General features: G+C 38.8%; 1 protein-coding gene across 3 annotated transcripts in view; it reads left to right on the forward strand.

The window, feature by feature from the left end:
* AKAIN1 (A-kinase anchor inhibitor 1) overlaps positions 1-7,040 on the forward strand; it is a 56,897-nt gene extending 49,857 nt beyond the window's left edge. For 2 of the 3 annotated variants that reach the window (XM_079109405.1, XM_079109406.1), the window contains exon 2: positions 4,883-7,040. In XM_079109405.1, the coding sequence (XP_078965531.1) occupies positions 4,883-5,076 (194 nt within the window). In that variant the 3' untranslated portion in view covers positions 5,077-7,040. Of the gene's footprint in view, positions 1-121; positions 2,258-4,882 lie in introns of those variants that run through there. The other variant, XM_079109407.1, reaches the window with a different exon arrangement.
* Positions 7,041-18,787: the final 11,747 nt, after the last annotated feature.

Consider the following 18,787-nt stretch of genomic DNA (forward strand, 5'->3'; position numbering starts at 1 on the left):
AAGGCCGTAAGCAACTTAGAGAGGACCTGTCTCAAAATAAAAAATAAAAAGTCCTGGGAATGTGGCTCAGTGGTTAAGCACCCCCCACCCCCGAGTTCAATCCCCAGTATCATTTAAAAAAAAAGAAAAGAAAAGAAAAGAAAAGAAATCAGTAATGAGATACAATGTTCGTAGTTTAAGGTATAGGAAGAAGAGAGTGTCATTCCTTGTGTGCCCAAGAGCCTAACACATGAGTATGCACTGTGGTTTGTATGATTCTTTATTTTGTTTTTATTGTCCGTTAAGTGCTCTGGGTGGCTTTCCTCATCTTTATTCCCCTCTTCCTGTGCCAACCACTTGCCACTCTCTGTCCCATATCTTCCACTGCAGATGGGTGGATATTGATGACCTAGAACAAAATGGTAATGAGGACAGGAGGGTTAAACCCACAATGAGGTTGGTTTAATCAACCTCCGGTCACTCAGCAGTCCTCTGGACGTAGCCTGGTATATACTGCTGATAACTTTTATATACATTTATATTTATAATGGTTGAATGAGGACATGATAATTTAGGTCAAATATCAGATCACAGTTGAACTCGACATAGGATTTCCTCTTTTTCTATCAGTAAAGACTCAGTTTACTCTTGTCCCTGGACTTGTTTGTCATCCATTCAATGGGAAAAGAGTAGCTAGGGAATAGGAACATTCTAGAATTAACACACATGCAGATTGACTAAGATAGTCTTTCTGGGAACAAGCATGGATCTTCAAATCTTCTGGTTTGTCTACACACTACTGCAGTATAGCGGTAGTAGAAAGAGTCCCTTAGTGTCAGATTTAACTTGTTGCAAGTAGATGTCCTCCTTTTTCAATGTAAATGTGACCCTTGCATGGAGGTCATTTTTATTTTTATTTTTTTCATAAATAACAGAAATTTATTGCTTACAGTTTTGGAGACTGGAAAGTCCAAGATCATGATGCTAGCAGGTCTGGCGTTTGATGCTTCATGGAAGACGCCATCTTGCTGTATTCTCATATGGCAGAAGGGGCAAACGAGCTCCCACTTTTATGAGGCAGTAATCTGCCTCTGGATACTGTTGCATTAGATCTTAGGTTTTAACATGTGAATTTTGGGGAGACATAAACACTTGCACCATAGAACTCTCCTCTTCTGCTTTCTAGTAGAGCTGTGATTTTGTTAAGATTTTCCACCTGTAGATAATTTTTTAAAAATCTATAATTCTTCCTTCTGGCATTAGAACTCTGAAAGTGGTGCATCTAGCTACCCACTTACAGCAATATTCCCAAGCCTCCTGTGTAGCTAGGTGTGGTCAGATGACTAAGTTTCACCCAATAAAATGGGAGCAGACTGATATTTGCAACTTCTCTGACAAGTCGTTAAAAGGAAATTGCTTGTCAGGTGTGGTGGCTCACACTTGTAACCCCAGCAACTCAGGAAACTGATGTAGAGGATTGCGAGTTCAAGGCCAGCCTCAGCCATTTAGCAAGACCCTACAAAACTCAGCAAGACCCTTTCTGAAACTAAAAAGTAAAAAGGACCAGGGATGTGTCTCAGTGGGTAAGCCCCTCTGAGTTCAATCCTCAGTACACCTCCCCGCAAAAAGGAAATTGCTCATCCTTATTGTTTCTTTTGCTCTCTTCCAGCTTCACTTAGGATACTGGTTGACCAGCTTCACTCATGTAGATGAGGGTCCTGTTGTGGGAATCGCACAGCAGTAAGATGAGGGGAGGAAGAGTCCTGAGATTACCTGTGAAGCAAGCCACCTACACACTAGATTACTTCTGCACTGTCATGTGAGACAACAATAAACATCCCTCCCTGTGTGAGCTGACCTGTTTTTGAGTGTCCCTGTCAGCTCAGCTTAGTCTCTACCCTAACTAATACACGATAGTGGACCCTTACTAAGTGTTTGCAATGTGTCAGTACCTACACAGGGTTTCGAATAATTGTTATGTCACTTCATTCTCTAGCAACCATCATACACAGGTCTTGCTTTTCCATTTTACAGATGGGCAAACCTGCTTAGAGAAGTGAAATGTCTTGCTCAAAAACTACTTGACCAATGTGGCAGAAAGGACTTGAACACAATTCTGAAGCATTTAAAAAATGTATTCTTAATAGTTGTCTCCTAGGGTCCCTTAATATTACCATTCACAACTGTTCACTCTTTTTTTTTTTTTTTCCACAGAGAATATTCAAAGCATTCTTCTCTACCACTGTAAAGTTTCAGCCTGTCTGAACTTCTGAAATGGGTGGCTCATTTTATCCTCTTTTATACTGTTCTTGGTTTTAAATAGGTTAATCTTGCATTATTCACTAGAGGGGAAGGTAAATCCCCAGGGGAAGCACAAGAATGCAAAATGAATGACAGCTGTATGTCTAAAGGGGTAAGAGCTGTCTGATCTTTCAGAATGACTCAATATGCTTTTTTTAAAACTTTTTTTACTTTTATTTTTACAGACTTCATTTTGAATCATTGTACACAAATGGGATACAACTATTCGTTTCTGTGGTTGTGCACGATGTAGATTCACACCATTCATGTAATCATACAAGTATATAGTCATGATGTCTGTCTCAGTCCACCATCTTTCATACAAAATGCCCCCTCCTCCCTCTCATTTCCCTCACACCAAAAATACAAAGAACCCAATCAATAAATAGGCCAAGGAACTTTACAGAAGAAGACATACAGGTGATTAATAAATATATGAAAAAGTGTTCAACATCTCTAGTAATTAGAGAAATGCAAATTAAAACAGCTCTAAGATTTCATCTCACTCCAGGTAGAATGGCTATTACCTAGAACATAAACGATAGTAGATGTTGGTGTGGATGTGGGGGAAAAGGCACACTTTTACATTGCTGGTGAAGTTGCAGCCACTCTGGAAAGCAGTGTGGAGATTCCTCAGAAAACTTGGAATGGACCCAGCTCTCCCACTCCTCAGTTTATACCCAAAGGACTTAAAATTAGCATACTACAGTAATGCAGCCACATCAGTGTTTATAGCAGCTCAATTCACAATAGCTAGATTGTAGAACCAACATAGATGCCTTTCAACAGATGAATGGATAAAGAAACTGTGGTATATATACACAATGGAATATTATTCAGCCGTAAAGAAAAATAATATTCTCTTATATGGTGTATAATTTCCATTGTTACAAGTCAGCCCTGGTGAAAACCATACCCCTCCCCCAATTTTAGATCCATTTTCATGGTAGCAATGTCTCTGAAGAGAGGAAACATCTGAAAAGATGACTTTGAATAAGGAGCAACACATTCTTTTCTTCGCTGCAAATGAAAGCAGGTAGAATATGAAATTTCCAGAATTACACTTTACTCAAATGTTGCCATTTATGAGTCAGCATTAAATCTGTTGCATAATGAAAAAAATTGAAAAAAAGTTTCCCTAAACAAGGAATGTTTTTCTAACATGAAGAGGGCCTAGAGCTGGACACTGAGAGCTGGTCTGGTGGCCTTTTGGTCATGGGCTTCCTTTTTCTTCCAAAACTCCTGAAAATGTTTCCTATTCTAAGAATTCAGTTAGGGCTATTGGGGGCCTTGTAATGATAATCATCAGGTCAGAGTTGAGAGTAGTAAAATAGGGAGAGGGCAAAAGTCTTTATCTGTCTCTTTTCTTTTAATGCCCCTTTCCAGAATTTTCACTAAGTAATCGTTGATATCCATTGAGCTACATTCCAAGCCCCATTTATTTTTAATTTTTAAATTTTGAGACAGGTCCAGGCTAAGTTGTTTGGGTCTCACTAAGTGGCTAACGCTAGCCTCCAATCTGTGATCCTCCTGCATCAGCCTCCCAAGTCGCTGAAATTACAGGAGTGTATCACCACATCCTGCAAGGTTTTTCTTCTCACTAAGGAAAAAGAGAAAGTGTTGGTTAGTGTTGAGTACACTACTTCACCTTCCCTTTAGAAAATTCCCACCATTTCTATTTCAGAATTGATAAACTATAGCCGATAGGCCAAATCTTCCTGTAACCTGTTTTTTGGTGAATAAAATTTTATTGGAACACAATGACACACATTCATTTACCTGCTATCTATAGCTGGGTTTATGCTGCAGCAGCAGAGTTGACTAGTTATTCCAGAGTGTGTATGGCTCAAAATCCTGATAGATCTACTATCTGGTTCTTTACAAAAGGAGTTTCCTTCCACTGATCTAGAGCTCAGAGGACAGTTTCTGATGAATGGCTTCAGCCCTTTTGGCACATTATGTGAACAGAGCTGAGTTTGATGTGGCTTTGGGGATTGCCTGTTCTTCTTCGGTACCGGAGGTCGTACGTTCCAGGCATGTGTTTGGCTGCAGATAATATAAAATCTGGATAACAGGGCATTAAAAAGAGGGGCTTGTTTTCATCACACACATGATCCAGGGCTTGTGTAGATGCTCATTGGTGCCTTTGAAACTGGGCTTTTTTTTTTTAACCCAAAACATCTCCAGAGTATTGGCAACCATCTCCACACTTACTGCAAGTCAGCTGAGCACCTGCAGGCAGTGTCTGCATTCCACAGGGGAAAAAGGCAAAGTGCAAAAGACCAATGGAGCGTGAGTCTGTCCCATTCTCCAGACTTTCCCAAAGGTCTTTTGTATCCAGGGACTTTCTGGTGACCACCATGAGCAACTGAAGAGTCTGGGATGGTGAGGAGATTAACCGAGGTGCATTACGGATAAAGCATATGGAGATTCTGTTGGGAACAATGAGTGGAGGCAATGGGAGGATGTGCGGAGGGCATGTCTCAGTTAGCTGGCCCACTCCGGCACTTTCTTCCTTCCACATTTCTCCTCTACCCATCTCCGTCGCAGTTCTGCAAATTGACTTCTCTTCTTTCCACCTCCCTTTCATATTTTTGGTTAGGTGAGACGCCTGGAAGTGAGCCTGAGGAGGTGAAGCTGCAGAATGCCAGCAAACAGATCGTGCGCAATGCCATCCTGCAAGCTGTGCGGCAAGTCTCCCAGGAGAGTCGGCCCCGGAGAGACAAGAGCAGCGACGGCCGGGGTGGTTGCCAACTGGGTGTGCAGGAGTTAACCAAGAAGCACGAAAAGAAGTAACAGGGTGGTGGGTTTGGCTCTTGTCGTATGCTTGGTCTCTAGCCTTCCTGTTAGCATAGGATACGTCGCCAAAATGTCGCCAATAAGCAAACCAACCTGTGTTCTGGACACCTAGCCGTAGAATGAATATGTGCTAGCCCCTGGCTGAGAAGCAGTGTATTCAAAAGTGCGTCAGATGATTCTGTTCATATTCATACAGTGCCTCTGAAACACAGTGGGGCCAAACAGGACACTGTAATTGCAAAGGTAGTTTTGCAGCACAATTTGCTTTTAAATTTCTTTTCTTTTCTTTTTTTTTTTTTTTTAGAAAAAGATTTCTAAGTCTTGTTTATTTAATTCTGCCTTTTATGCATTCTTTCTGTGAATTCAACCAGCAGTCTTTTTTTTTTTTTTTTTTTTATTATGAAATACGAGTACAGTTCTGTGTTCTTTATAAATATTTTTAAAAGACCTGGAAAATTGAAGAAATGAAGTTTTAGCCCCTTTCAAATACTTTTATGAAATGAGTTCAGGTCCAAGATCAAATTAAGCAAAGGCAAATTCTAAGAGTTCAGGAGCTTAGTAAAGCACGCATTTCTATTATATTTAAAAAGAGAAGAATTCAGGCCTTTTAAGAACTCACTCTTTTAATCTCAATTCTCTGAATTGTTTCATAGTTGACATTTACCTTCTGGGCAGAAATCCACTGGGAATATTGTGGGTTTCCTTTCCCATCTCAAGATTAAATAAAATAAGACAGGTGAGTCCACATGCATGAGCCACTGCCTTCTTGATTCTTCAGCAGTTCAGTGGAGAAGAACTGCAGCTACCAATCCCTAAACTGCTGCTTGTCCTGGACATACTCAGCCTTTGGTCTGATTATGGACTGAAGCATACTTGGAAGGAACCGTGGGGCCTTATAAAAACTGTGTCATATCAGGCTATGCGTCTTCATTAATACCTAGCCACAGAAACTTTCCGTTTCTCATGCACAAATTAGAATTGCTTTTGGAGATTATAAAAATCATACGGATCAGTAATGAATAGTACTTAAAATGGGAAAGCCAGATTTTCAATTCTCTGAAGTTTGCGAATACAGGAGGAAGCATACAGTATTATGAAGGCATTTACAGGAATATGTGTGTGCGTGTGTGTGTGTGTGTGTGTGTGAATATGTGTCAAATGAGTCATCTCTCTTTGAACAGGATGACTTCCTGCTCCACCCCTGTGGATAGTGCCCATCTTTATGGAGTCTGAGAATCTCATTTCCTGTGCTTTACAAAAGTTACAGAGATGGTGCTATTGGGGACAGAAGAAGTATTTGACCTTTGTTAAAAACCTTCAGGCTTCAGAGTATCAGTGTCTACATTTGATAATTCTTTTTTAAAAAACAAAGTATTGGCACATAAAATGTGACTAATGTTAAGATACACATCTATAATTTCAGTATGTTACACTTTCCAGATGAATACTATGGATAATAGAAGATAAAAGAAAACAGTCTTTTTATCAATTGTGTTAGACTGTTTCCCATGGGGCACAGATGGAATAAACTAATTCAGGGAGAGAAGAGATGTGGAGGGGAAGCAAAGGAAGTTAAATTTAAGTATTGTTTATCCCTAAATATCTTTTTAGCAGAACTCATGACAATTGAAGAATAAATTTAAGTTAGTCTAAAGGCACATTATAAATGATGTGATACATTTTCATAGTGTAGATAGTGGAAATGAAAGTGTTCGGGGAAATTATTCACGTTTGCCCACAAACAAGAAACAAACCCAATGCTTGTAGTTTGCAACTTATCTGGCACTATATCTACTAAGATGTCTGAATATAATCAACCTTGTGTTTTTCTGTCACATTACAGGAGCATAAGAACATGTTACTGTTCCTCTCTGATGTGTCTGTACTAATAAATGGGATCTTTGGGAACATATGATTAACCTCTGTATAAAAATATTATTTATAAATAAACTATAACCAGCTTTGAAGTATGTCGTCATTTTAAGCAAAGTTTTCTACATCCTACCATTTGTCCTTATATGTAGATGTTACCTGCATATGGCCCCAGCAGACTTTCTAAGGGTGTCTGTCTTTGGACCCCTAGTTATCACTGCTGGCAGAAAAGTTTCTTTAATGGGCCCTTCACTGTGGATGTCTAGGAAAAGTGTAAGTGGAAAAATATGTGTGTTAAGAAGTTGTCTGTTGATCTCAGAAAGTGAAGGTTAGTGAATCTGGAAGTTTGAGTGTCTGTCATAATCTTACCATGATACAGAATCTACAGCAAGGAACAGAAATTGTGATAATTTCTTGAGAGTACAAAAGGAGGTTAAGCCACCACACCCTTCAACTGATAGATGCCATATTGGCAAAATCCTAAAAAACTCAGTCATGAAAATAAATGCATCTGTTAAACTCTTATATTCCTCTCAGTATAAATACAAAGTTATTGGTTTTCAGGGGCCTATGGGAGGTAATTTGACACAGGATTTCAGTGGGTTTCCACTTGGTTATCACCATAAGCCAGCATACAGTTTTTAGTTTTTGGAATTCAAAGGAACTTTTATTTAAAGACCTTTATCTCCCTGATTTACTGCAAAGTAAAGTATACATGAGGTTCTCAGCTCTGTGTGTTCAGCTGTTCATCTTTTACTCTGCCTGTCTCCAGGGCAGAATTAAGGATTTCTCCTTTTATGTTACTTTGCTTTTCTATAATCATCTATCCAGTACAAACAATATTGCAAATAGATATAGAACAACTTAATGGCTCCTGGGTATCATTTCCCTTTTTAATTCTTTGTCTTTTTAGAAAATTTTGAACTGCCTAATCTTCCCTTATGGTGGGATTACAAGTTACAGATAAATGAATCCAATATTTAAAATTAATTGTATTCATGCCATTCAGAAATGAGAATCTAAGTATTTTCAAGGTTGTTTTAATATCTCTATGAAAAAAAGGGACCTTTTATTTTATTCACTGTAATGGCAAATTTATTAACAACACAGTAGAATGAAATCTCTGACAACGTGTAACTAGTTTAGCAACTGTAGTACTCACCCAGTTAGAAATGTACTTGAACAGAATTTTCAGTACACATCAGGAGAGAACGGAAACAGCAATAATGCATTCTCTCTTGAGAGTGATGAATTTCTCTGAAATATATCAGTATACATTACCTCATTTATCTTATTGCCACAACCTCACAATAAGGCGTAGCTGCAGAAGACCACATTCTTCTTCTACAGCTAATGTCACGCTGAGTCTCAGGGAGGAAAAGATATAACCTAAGTGGGGAAAAGTTGAGCACAACTGGACCCAAGAATGCACGAATGGCTAATCCCAAATTTTGTGACCATATGAATCAGGGAGCTTGAGTGTATCTTTTAGGAATATCTATGTTAAGATGGAAGAATAAAACTGCTTTATAAAATATTTTTCTGAATAAAGAAATTTAACTAAAAGAATAAAAGAGGACCAGCAAAACCATTCATCAATAGAAAAAACTCAATATCATTAACCTCAGAGTGGTAGCTGTAACAGCTTCACACTACTACAAGGAAATGCTTGAGACAATTAACTTATAAAGAGTAATGTCTTATTTTAGTTCATAACTCTGAAAGTTTCAGTCTCAGAGTGGTTGACCTCATGGCTTTGAGCTCTGGTGAGGGTGGAAAATCATGACTGGAGCATGTGGTAGAGCAAACCGCTTAGATCATGTGCAAGGAAGCAGAGGGAATCCGAGGGACTCTACTGCCATAATACCCTTTAAGGGCATGTCTCCAGTGGACTCAAATACCTCCACAAGGCCTCACGTCCTAAAGGTTCCACCACCTCCAATAACCACATCCTGGGGGACCAGCCGTCAACACATGGATCCGAGGGAACACTTATCCGAGTCACAGTGATAGCTAAGGAAAAAAACCAGGGAACTCCAGAGGAAACAAAACAGAAGCTCACAATAGAGCACAGGAAGTCTTCTCCTCTTTCCTCCATTCCCCAGAGGTCACATGGGTAAGTACACAAATTCCTGAACGGGTGTGAAGAAAAATGAGCCAAGTGTGTGACTTCACCCTTTATCTTCTGGCTACAGTGTGGTGAACAGGGCAGGCATCCGTCTACTTCAACACCCTAGCACAGGGAGCAGTCTGTGAAGGAAGAGGGGATTACTCCCAGCCACTTTAGAATAAGGAAAACATCAAAGAACCCTTAGGAGTACTCAAGAGCCCTTTGTGAAAAAATTCACTTGACCAAGAACCCGAAACAACTAAAAGATGAATTAAAAGAAATCCTTTGGGAATGGAGAAGTGGTGAGAAAAAGAATGGAGAGCAGTGTCTTCACGTTAACGTAAAGCAGGTATTCCATAATTGTGAAAATTATGGCCAAAAGAAGAATGTGAATTGTTATATCTTGACAGCCGAGAAATATAACTAGCAAACATCGGAAGGAGGGTGAAGGAAATGATGTCATGCTAATGACTTCATCTGTTAAAGAAAAGAACATTTATATGAACTCAAGTTAGATGATCTAGTTAATGAACTTCAGGAGCACCAACTTCTTACTAAATTTAATAATCTCTTTTCTTTTTTTAGATGTTTTAATTATTGTTTTTTATTTGTCCTTTTTAGATATACATGACAGTAGAGTATATTTTGACATATTATACATACATGGCTTATAAGTTCCCACATTGTGGTGGTACATGATGTGGAGTTACACTGGTCATGTATTCACACACAAACATGGAAAAGTTCTGTCCCATTCATTCTGTTTTTCCTAATCCTATCCCCTCTCTCTTCCCTTCATTCCCCTTTGTCTAATCCAATGAACTTCTATTCTTCCCTTCTCCACTCTTATTTTGTGTTAGCATCAGCACATCAGAGAGAACATTTGGCCTTTGTTTTTTAGGGACTGGCTTATTTCACTTAGCATGATAGTCTCCATTTTCATGCATTTACTGGCAAATGCCATAACTTCATTCTTCTTTAAGGCTGAGCAATATTCCATGGTGTATATATGCCACGTTTTCTTTATCTAGTCATCTGTTGAAGGGCACCTAGGTTGATTCCATAGCTTAGCTATCGTGATCGTAATTCCTTTACTTAACCCTAGAGGAATGTTTTGGGAAATAACCTTACGATAATGAAAAGCTAATTTAAAGTTTAGCAATTTATTTTGCTTCTGATTATTTTTTTATTACATTAAAAAGTAATGAGGCATTTTATATGTGTGTGTATATATATATTTGCAGATATATATATATACATATATATGTACACACATACATATCACACACACAAACACACAACACACATAATTTTTTAACTGTGTCATTCGCATTGGAATAATTCCTTAGTACCATACACAGCCCACTATTTTCATTCTTCTACTGTTGAAGCTACCCAGGAAGTCTTTTGCTGTGTTTGATGTTCCTCCTGAGAAAAATAATTCTTTTGATCAGTGGTCTTAGGTCACAGGTGATTCAATTGCCCAAGTAATAGGAGAAGAGAAAAGGACTTATTCCTACCAGACTTTTTAATGTTAAAGCAGGTTGCTGGTGTGCAGGGGATCCTCCCTCAATGGATTTTTAGTCAACTGATTAACCAGTACTTTTGCCACAAGCCTGTCACTTGTCTTGGACACTCTTGCATGAATCCTCCACTAAATTGAATTACATGTGTAGCTGATGCTGTTGTCGTCTCTCCGTATGTCCTCAGCATTGAACATTTCTCTAGGACAGATGACTTGCTGCTGCAAATTTTTCACTTTTTGCCTGTGGGCCTTCTCTACCTATACCTGCGTGCTTGGCCTACATAAGGGGCCAGGTGGAAGAATCAAGGAGTCCCAGAGAGCCCTCAAAAATGATGAATGGGAGCTGGGACACAAATACCCTGCCCCCTTGCCCCTCAGGTGGACCAACTCTGAGGCATATTCCAGTTTCCCAGCAGTGGTCCTTGAAGGAGTTCAGGTGCACACAACTCTTTCCTTCTTTCTCTTATTTTCCCACCTTCCCCTTGGTGTGTTCTAGGGCGAGTTCCCGAATGGGCCACTTTTACTCCTGTCCTTTTCTCAGGATCTACTTTTGAGTGGTGTTATGGTATGTGTCAGTCAGCTTTTCATCATTGGGACAAAATACCTTAGGAAAACAACTTAAAGGAGGAAAGGTTTATTTTGACTCATGGTTTCAGAGGTTTCAGTCCATGGTTGGCTGTCTCCATGGTTTCCAGGCCTGTGGTGAGGCAGTACATCATGGTGGGAGGGCCTGACAAAGAAAGGTTCCTCATTTTATGGCAGCTGGAAAGGAGAGCGAGAGAGGAAAAGAGAGAGAGAAAGGGGTCAGGGGAAGATATTGCCCCCAAGAGCATGCCCACGAGGACCCACACCCTTCAACCAAGCCCCACCTCCCACGGTTTCCATCACCTCCCAATAGTCCATCCAACCATGAGTTCATCAATGGGTTGACCCACTGGGAAGGTTAGAGCCTTCATGATTCAAACACTTCCCAAAAACCCCACCTCTGGACATTACTGCAGTGGAGACCAACCCTTCAATACATGAAGTGTGGGGGACATTCCAAATCCAAACCATAATGTGGTGCTTTCTATAAAAAAAAAAAAAAAATGAAGTTGATGATAATTCATGTCTTGTTGCAGAGAAATTGGACCAGTGTTCCTGCTGTCAATCTTCCCCAGTCAGACATTGAGCTGGAGCTGGTGTCATTCAAAACAAACCCCAAAGTAATAGCCTGTGAGTTGTTAAGAAACCAGTTGTTCAGATGTGCTGTGCATTTTGATTTTATTACAGATGTCTTGGTTGTCTTGAGATTAATTTACCTTGGTTCTGTTTTCTAAGTTGGCTGATTTATAGCCACTGGATACACAGATAACACATAAACAGGCACTGGAGGCTGCTTTGCTGGAGGAAGGTGGCAGAGAGAATATTGCCAGTCCACACAACTTAGGAGTCTGAAGAACTGAGATTTAGTGTCCAGAAGATGCATTTTAAGGCCAATAATTTCATCAGTGTTAAAACTGAGTATTTTGGTCAAGTTTTGGGAAAAACCCTTTACATGTATTTATTATTTTGCTTATGCCTTACAACTAAAGGTTGCCCTTTGAAATCTGGAGAAATAAATCCAAGTAGGTCTATAGTTTTTCCCCAGTTAAAATTAAAAGTTCACAGTTTAGAAAAAAAAAATAAATGGTTGAATTCAAGAGCACACAACTCTGAGTCAGTGACTTGGGATTCAGATACATTGTAATTGTTAAAAACATCCTGTGCTAGACATTCACAACATTTATCACAATAGGCAATTACGTCTTTATTTTTGAATTTTTTTTTCATTTCTGTTTCTACAGGTAATGTCCTTTTGGTTTAACCTGTATCCCAAAGTTTCAGAAGAGTAAGCACCCAGTAGGCTACCTGTTAAATGAAAGCATGAGTAATTTACATGACATTAAGGAGCTTCTTAATTCTTTAGAGACTTGTTTTGCTCCTCTGTGAAATACAAGTTCATTAAGGTGAACTCTAAGCTTCTTTCTAGTTCTAAAAGTAAATGATTCTAGGTGTTTTGTATTTTTTGCTGAGGATAAGTGCACAGATGGATTAATTTTATGTGTGTATATGCAGATCAGCACTGCCTGGTGGTTGTAGAACATTTCTACCATGCTACAAGTTTTCTTATGTCCTTACCAATTTGCTAACTCCAGAAATCAAAATGATATTATGACCCATATAACATTAAATTTGTTTTGTTTATTTTTGAATGTCATATAAACAATCATTCAATACAATCTCTTTTTGTCTTTTTCCCCCCTTAATATTTTGTGAGAAATTTCATGGTGCTGTTGCAAATAGTGGCAATGTGTTCTTTTTATTTGCTAAGTATTCTATTGTTTAAATATACAACTACTAATTCTTCCATTCTACCATCATATATTAAAGATCCTCCCAATTTTGGCCATTACAAATAAAGCAGCTATGAAGATTCTTGTACCTGTCCTTGGCTAGGTATATGAATGTCCCTTGGGTAAATATCCAGGAGTAGAATTTGGGGGATCAGATTGTATGTGTGTTTGGCTTCCTCGGTTCTGCTGAAGCGGTTTCTAAGGTGATAGCGCTAGTTTTTCCTCTGCAACTGAGCTGCAGTTCTTTTAATGTTCGAGGCAGGCCCTGTTCTATAGAGCACTTGCTTCCTAAGACTCATGTGACCATGGGAAATCACACTCTGCCCTGTGGCCCTTGCAAACCCAGCTTCCTGTGTGCTGTGTTGCAACTCAGCTAGTCTCCAGGGGGAATCTCGCCTCATTTTGAGCATTTCATTTCCCTTCAGTTCATCTGACTGCCCAAATGCTTGCTGATTTCATTTTCAGTCTTCACCGAGAATCAGCTAAGAGGCCCTTTCCCTTCCTTACTGGCCATCAGAAGCAGGTGGTAGCTCTCTGGAAGGGTCTTGCCTGGTCTGTATTCCAGTTTATGTAGCCCTTGTTGTATACATCCTATTTGCTTTAGTTAAAGTATGACTTTTGTAATTTGTTCACTTTTGTTTTTCTTCTGCATTGGGCTACATCCTTCCCAGGAGCAGAAATTCTCTGAGTCTAGGAATCAGACACATTGGTTGCAGTGATACTATACTGTAATGGATCATATTTATGATTTTGGGATCAAGCGTATGAGCTGAAACATAATGTTCACTGTTTTAGAGTCATAACATTGGATGGGCCTGGGGACGCAGCTCAGAGGTAGAGCACTTGCAGCCCATGTGAGGCCATGGACTTGATCCCTAGCACCACACACACACACTTTGCAAACCAAAAACCCAAAGTCCCAAAACCACATTGGAGGAAACCTTGAGTAGTGGTTATGTGTTCTGATAGAGAGAGCTTTTCACTGAGTAAATTTTGCCAGGATTAAACTCACTTGAAATGTAATTTTCAAATTACATTTGAATTATTATTTGAGTAATAAAGACAGCCAGAGTTACTAAATAGCAACTCTTCAACTCTTGACTTCTTAACCCAACCTTCTTCAAACCCCTATGGCCTCTAAACATTCTCTTTCTTACCTCCACCAAGCTCTGCCTCCTCTTCATCCCTAAACAATTTAAAATCCAACTATGAAAAGAGATGGAACAAAGAAGGGGAAAGAGGAGCAGAAAGCTGAACTGAATGTGGAAAGGAGTAGGTTTTACACTCAGTGTAACAATGTGTATGCGTGTGCATGTCCCTGCACACACGTGTGTATTTGTGTGTGTTAGAATATATTTGCTTCTGAAGTACAAACGTGTATGTTTGGGATGAAATTAAGTAAGTATTTTTTGGTCTTGGTTCTACATAAAAAGTAGGCCTGTTTTGTAATAATCACTCATATGATTATTAAGCAAATAATTTCCATAAGAAGTGAGTACTTCATCACAGTACTTCATCACATCAGGTTCATTAAAAGTGGTCAGCTATAGACATAAGACCTCAAGATTTTCTGGGAACTTGCCAGCTAGACTTCGAAGAGAATTCTTCTTTTGAATTGAATGATGAAGCCAGAGTCATGTTATTGCTTTAGAATACAAAACAAAAAGCAACCAACAGACAAAAAACACAAACACAAACTAAAAACACCTAAAACCCCACATGATGAAAATACCCTCAATCAGTTTTGGAGCCATAAGATTTCTTTATGACTTATAATATCTTACAGCAAAATGTGTTCTAACTGCTCATTCAAGCATCTTAGAAACTGGGATCATCTTCATAAACTCTGGTTTTAAAAAAGACTCACATCCATGAATTAAGAAGCATGAAATTGTTACTATTGCTTTTGTGTGCTGGGTTCCTTCTTTACAATGACCACGTTTCCTCATTAACCCCAATATCTCCAATAAAAAGGAAATTTAGTTCATTTTTTAGAAAGACAATTTGTTAGTTTCTTAAATTTAGGTATGCATTTCTCAGTTCTAAAATATTGAAAGTGCAGATTTTAACTCCTATTTACCTAAAATTTATACTTTAATCCCAGGCTGTTTCTTCAAAAATTTGCTTTAATTATAAGGGAGATATGAATGAGGCAAACGATTACATCTTCTCTCATGTCCCAGTAGGAACTTTTGCCCAGTTTCAGGTGCTTATATTTTGCTATGAATCATTAAGAATATTTAAACTGGTTGATAGCATGATATTTTAATCCCATGGGACTTTATAACTCTAATTTATAGCGTTAAAGTTAAATGACTGAAGAGAGCATTAAAATTACATATAATTACTCTGTGAGTTTAAAAATAAGCAAACAAATTGATAATGAATACAATGTGCATACTAGAGGAATTAGGTAAGGAAGTGAACTTTTTGTAGATGATTTAGATGTATCCATGGAATAAGCTAATGTGGATAATGGGTTCAGAAAATATGTCTCCTATCATTTTTATACCATGTTTTTTCTTTTTGGAGTAGCTTCATACTCCACTGACTTATTTCAATTTATTTTTATTGAATTAAAGGTTTATTAAAAATTAGACTTCATGTTGAAATAATATAATTATTAAGCTATTACAAATTTCTTAATGCCAGCATTTGTTCAAAACAAATTAGATTTTGACCTTAAGCAAATGAGTGTATCTTTCTTATGTTGGTTTTCATGATTTCAGGATCATTATGCCAGTTCCATTTGTTGTCAGCCATACTAGTATGTGATGGTATCAGAATGTTGGAATCATTAGGTTAGACCTTGTGGAGTCCCATGGACTAAATGAATGGAAAACTGTTCAGGCAAATTCATCATTAACACTAGCCGGACAGCAATATTAGGACAGCTGTGTGTCAGTGAATCTCAGCATAGTGTACATCCACAAGAAATCAATTAAAAAAAAAAAAAAAAACTATGGGTAAATGGAAGAAAGATTAGTAGAGGGAAGGGGAAGGAGAGGTACGAGGAGTGAATTAGAACATGATATATTCTATGCTTGTGTAATAATGTCAAAATGGATTCTACCATCATGTATAACTAAAAACAACAACAAAAACACCCCCAAAACCACCATGTGTTTTCTCCCCCTGGTGAAAAAGCAGGATGAGTCTTTTTTATAGGCTAATACATGGCCTGAGCACCCTGCTCTATGCCCGATTGGTGTCTTTTTCTTAACCCTTGCTCCTTATTTCTGCCTTCCAAGCACTGGGGTCATCCTAAGCAAGGACTTCTCATACCATGTGCAAGAAAGGATGAGAAGCATTCAGAGGTTGGTCCCACGTAGAATAGTTTCAAGAAAATATACTTTTTTTCTTCAATCTAATTCAATTTATACTTCTTCTCATAAAACTGCACTAAATCTTTTAAAAGCTACATCCCTTGGTGAAAGATCTAGTTATAGATCTCTGAGGATTGATTGCCTTTCGTCCTTGACCCAGATGAGAAGTATTCAGAGGTGTAGTGAGAGGAAGTGAGTTGAGCTCCCTCTAGGGGGCAAAGTGTGTCATTCACCCTACTGCAGGGCAATGGAAAGAACACACTTAAGGTACCGCGCAAACTTACTCTGCTGAGAAATGACACTAGGCACTGTATAAAAGTCTTCGCTTTGAAGCTTGGTTTAAGGTATAGAAAAAAAGAGATGTAAAGTGCTGTTTATGTCAGTGCATATAATATAATGTAAACACGCATAGATTTAATAAGATACAAAATGGAGATCAGAAATATCCATGGAGGGATGGATATTTCAATGGAATATTTGCAGAACAGAGAAAGGGAGGAAAAGGAAAGACAAGCTAAGCTATTGCTTTAAATAGGCTTTCTAAATCAGTCTTTATTTTTTCAGATTTTCTAAAATATATTTTTCAGATACTACAAATACTTTGTAAACATTAGCCTTCCTCTCCCTGTCTAGCTTCACCTCCTACCCACAGTCTACCTAACACTGAATGCTCTGATTGCCCTAAAATACTGCAGTTTTTACTTGATTCCACACCTTTGTGTCTGTGATCATATGATTCCTCTGCCTACCACACCTTCCCCAACGGCTTTTATCTTGGAAATTTTTGTTCACTTTTAAGAACCAGCTCGTTTCAGTCCTCTTTTTCACTGCTGTGATCAAAAGACCCGACAAGAACACTTTTAGAGGAGGAAAAATTTACTGGGGCTCACAGTTTTAGAAGTCTTAATTCCTAGCAGATTCCATTGTTCTGGGCCCAAGTTAATGAGTCAAAGAACTCCAGGTAAAATATCATGGTGGAAGAGGAAAGCAGGTAAGGATGTGATAATCAGGAGGCAGACAGACATGGCTCCACTTAGCAGGGACAAAATATATACCTCAAACTCATGTCTTTCATGACCCACCTCCTCCAGCCACATCCTACTGCCTACAGTTACCACCCAGTGACTCCCTATCAGCGAATTAATACATTGATGAGGACAAAGCTCTTATAACGCAATCATTTCACCCCTCAACTTTCTTGCATTGTTTCTCTCACACATGAACTTTCGGGGGACACCTCACACCTAAACCATAATGCAGCTCAAGTATCATGTCCTTCTGGAAGTATTTCTCAGACCTTTTCATTTCCATTTATTCACCCACTTAAATTGGTCTACACAATCTTCTGTATGCCCCGAGCTCCCAGGGATGAGATCGTCTGTTAAGTGTCCATCTTCCTGGATAGATTATACATCTTTCCAGGGCAGGTGTTGGGTCTCCTTCATTCTTAGGCTTATGTGGTATGGAGCCGAGCCTTGAATATCATCTGTACTCCTGTACTTTGAACTTTGCTGCATTTTAGGGCCGAGGCACAGGTGAAGGTTGGGGAGGGCTGGTCCCTCTTGGTGTTGCCTTTATTTTGCATGAGTGATGAAATGAGTGAGAGAATTTCACTCATTTCAAATTTACTTAAATTAGGCAACTACCAAGAGGAGTATGAGGACTGATATTTATACTATTTTATGATAGAAATTCCGAAGCCAAAGGGTATCCAATAGTAGCCCATGCTTCAAGTTATGTCAAAGAACTTCAGGCAAAGTGTCAATATTTATGTCCCAGAAAGAAAACGATCACTTTTTTTGTGTGTGTTCTTACAGTTAAGGATGATCCCACTCCAGTTCTTCAGTAACCCCAGAAAGAGGTTTAGAGAGATCCTCAGATCCTATAAGGATCGTGCTTCTTTGTATCATCATTGGTAATGTCAGTCCTCCCTAGATTTCCTGTAACTACCTCATGTCCTCTGCTGTCATTAAAAATCACCCCTCGAAGGCTGGGGTATAGCTCAGTGGTAACATACATGAGGCCCTTGGTGGTACCCCCAGCATCCCCCACCCCTACCTCACTCCTCAAGTGTACTGAAAGCATTGACAAGAATGAGGCTGCCAAGCAGGATGTGAGTCATGCTCAGGAGGGAGAGGTCCAGTTGTGGCTTATAACAAGGCCCCTCAAGGTAGAAGCCAACCAGAGGCTGAATTAAAATGAGTTTGTTAAAAAATATAAAAAATAAATAAAATGAGTTGTTGGATTCTTCAGAAAAACTCCATCTGCACGTCCAAGAACAAAAGATTCCTTATAATGTCCAAGGATATTTTCCCAAACTTTTGGATGTCCTTTGAATCTTTTCCCCTATAAACCTGAGAATTGAAGACCAGGGTTTGAGTAATGTGTTCTTTAAATCTAAGCAACATCACAGAAATTCTTCTTCTAAGAAATCAGTTTGAAGGCATGATTTGAAGTTTTGGAAACAGAGGCACAAATACTGTTAGAAAAGTGGAATAAG

This window comes from Sciurus vulgaris (genome assembly GCF_902686455.1).
Source record: "Sciurus vulgaris genome assembly, chromosome: 13".
Lineage (NCBI taxonomy): Eukaryota > Metazoa > Chordata > Mammalia > Rodentia > Sciuridae > Sciurus > Sciurus vulgaris.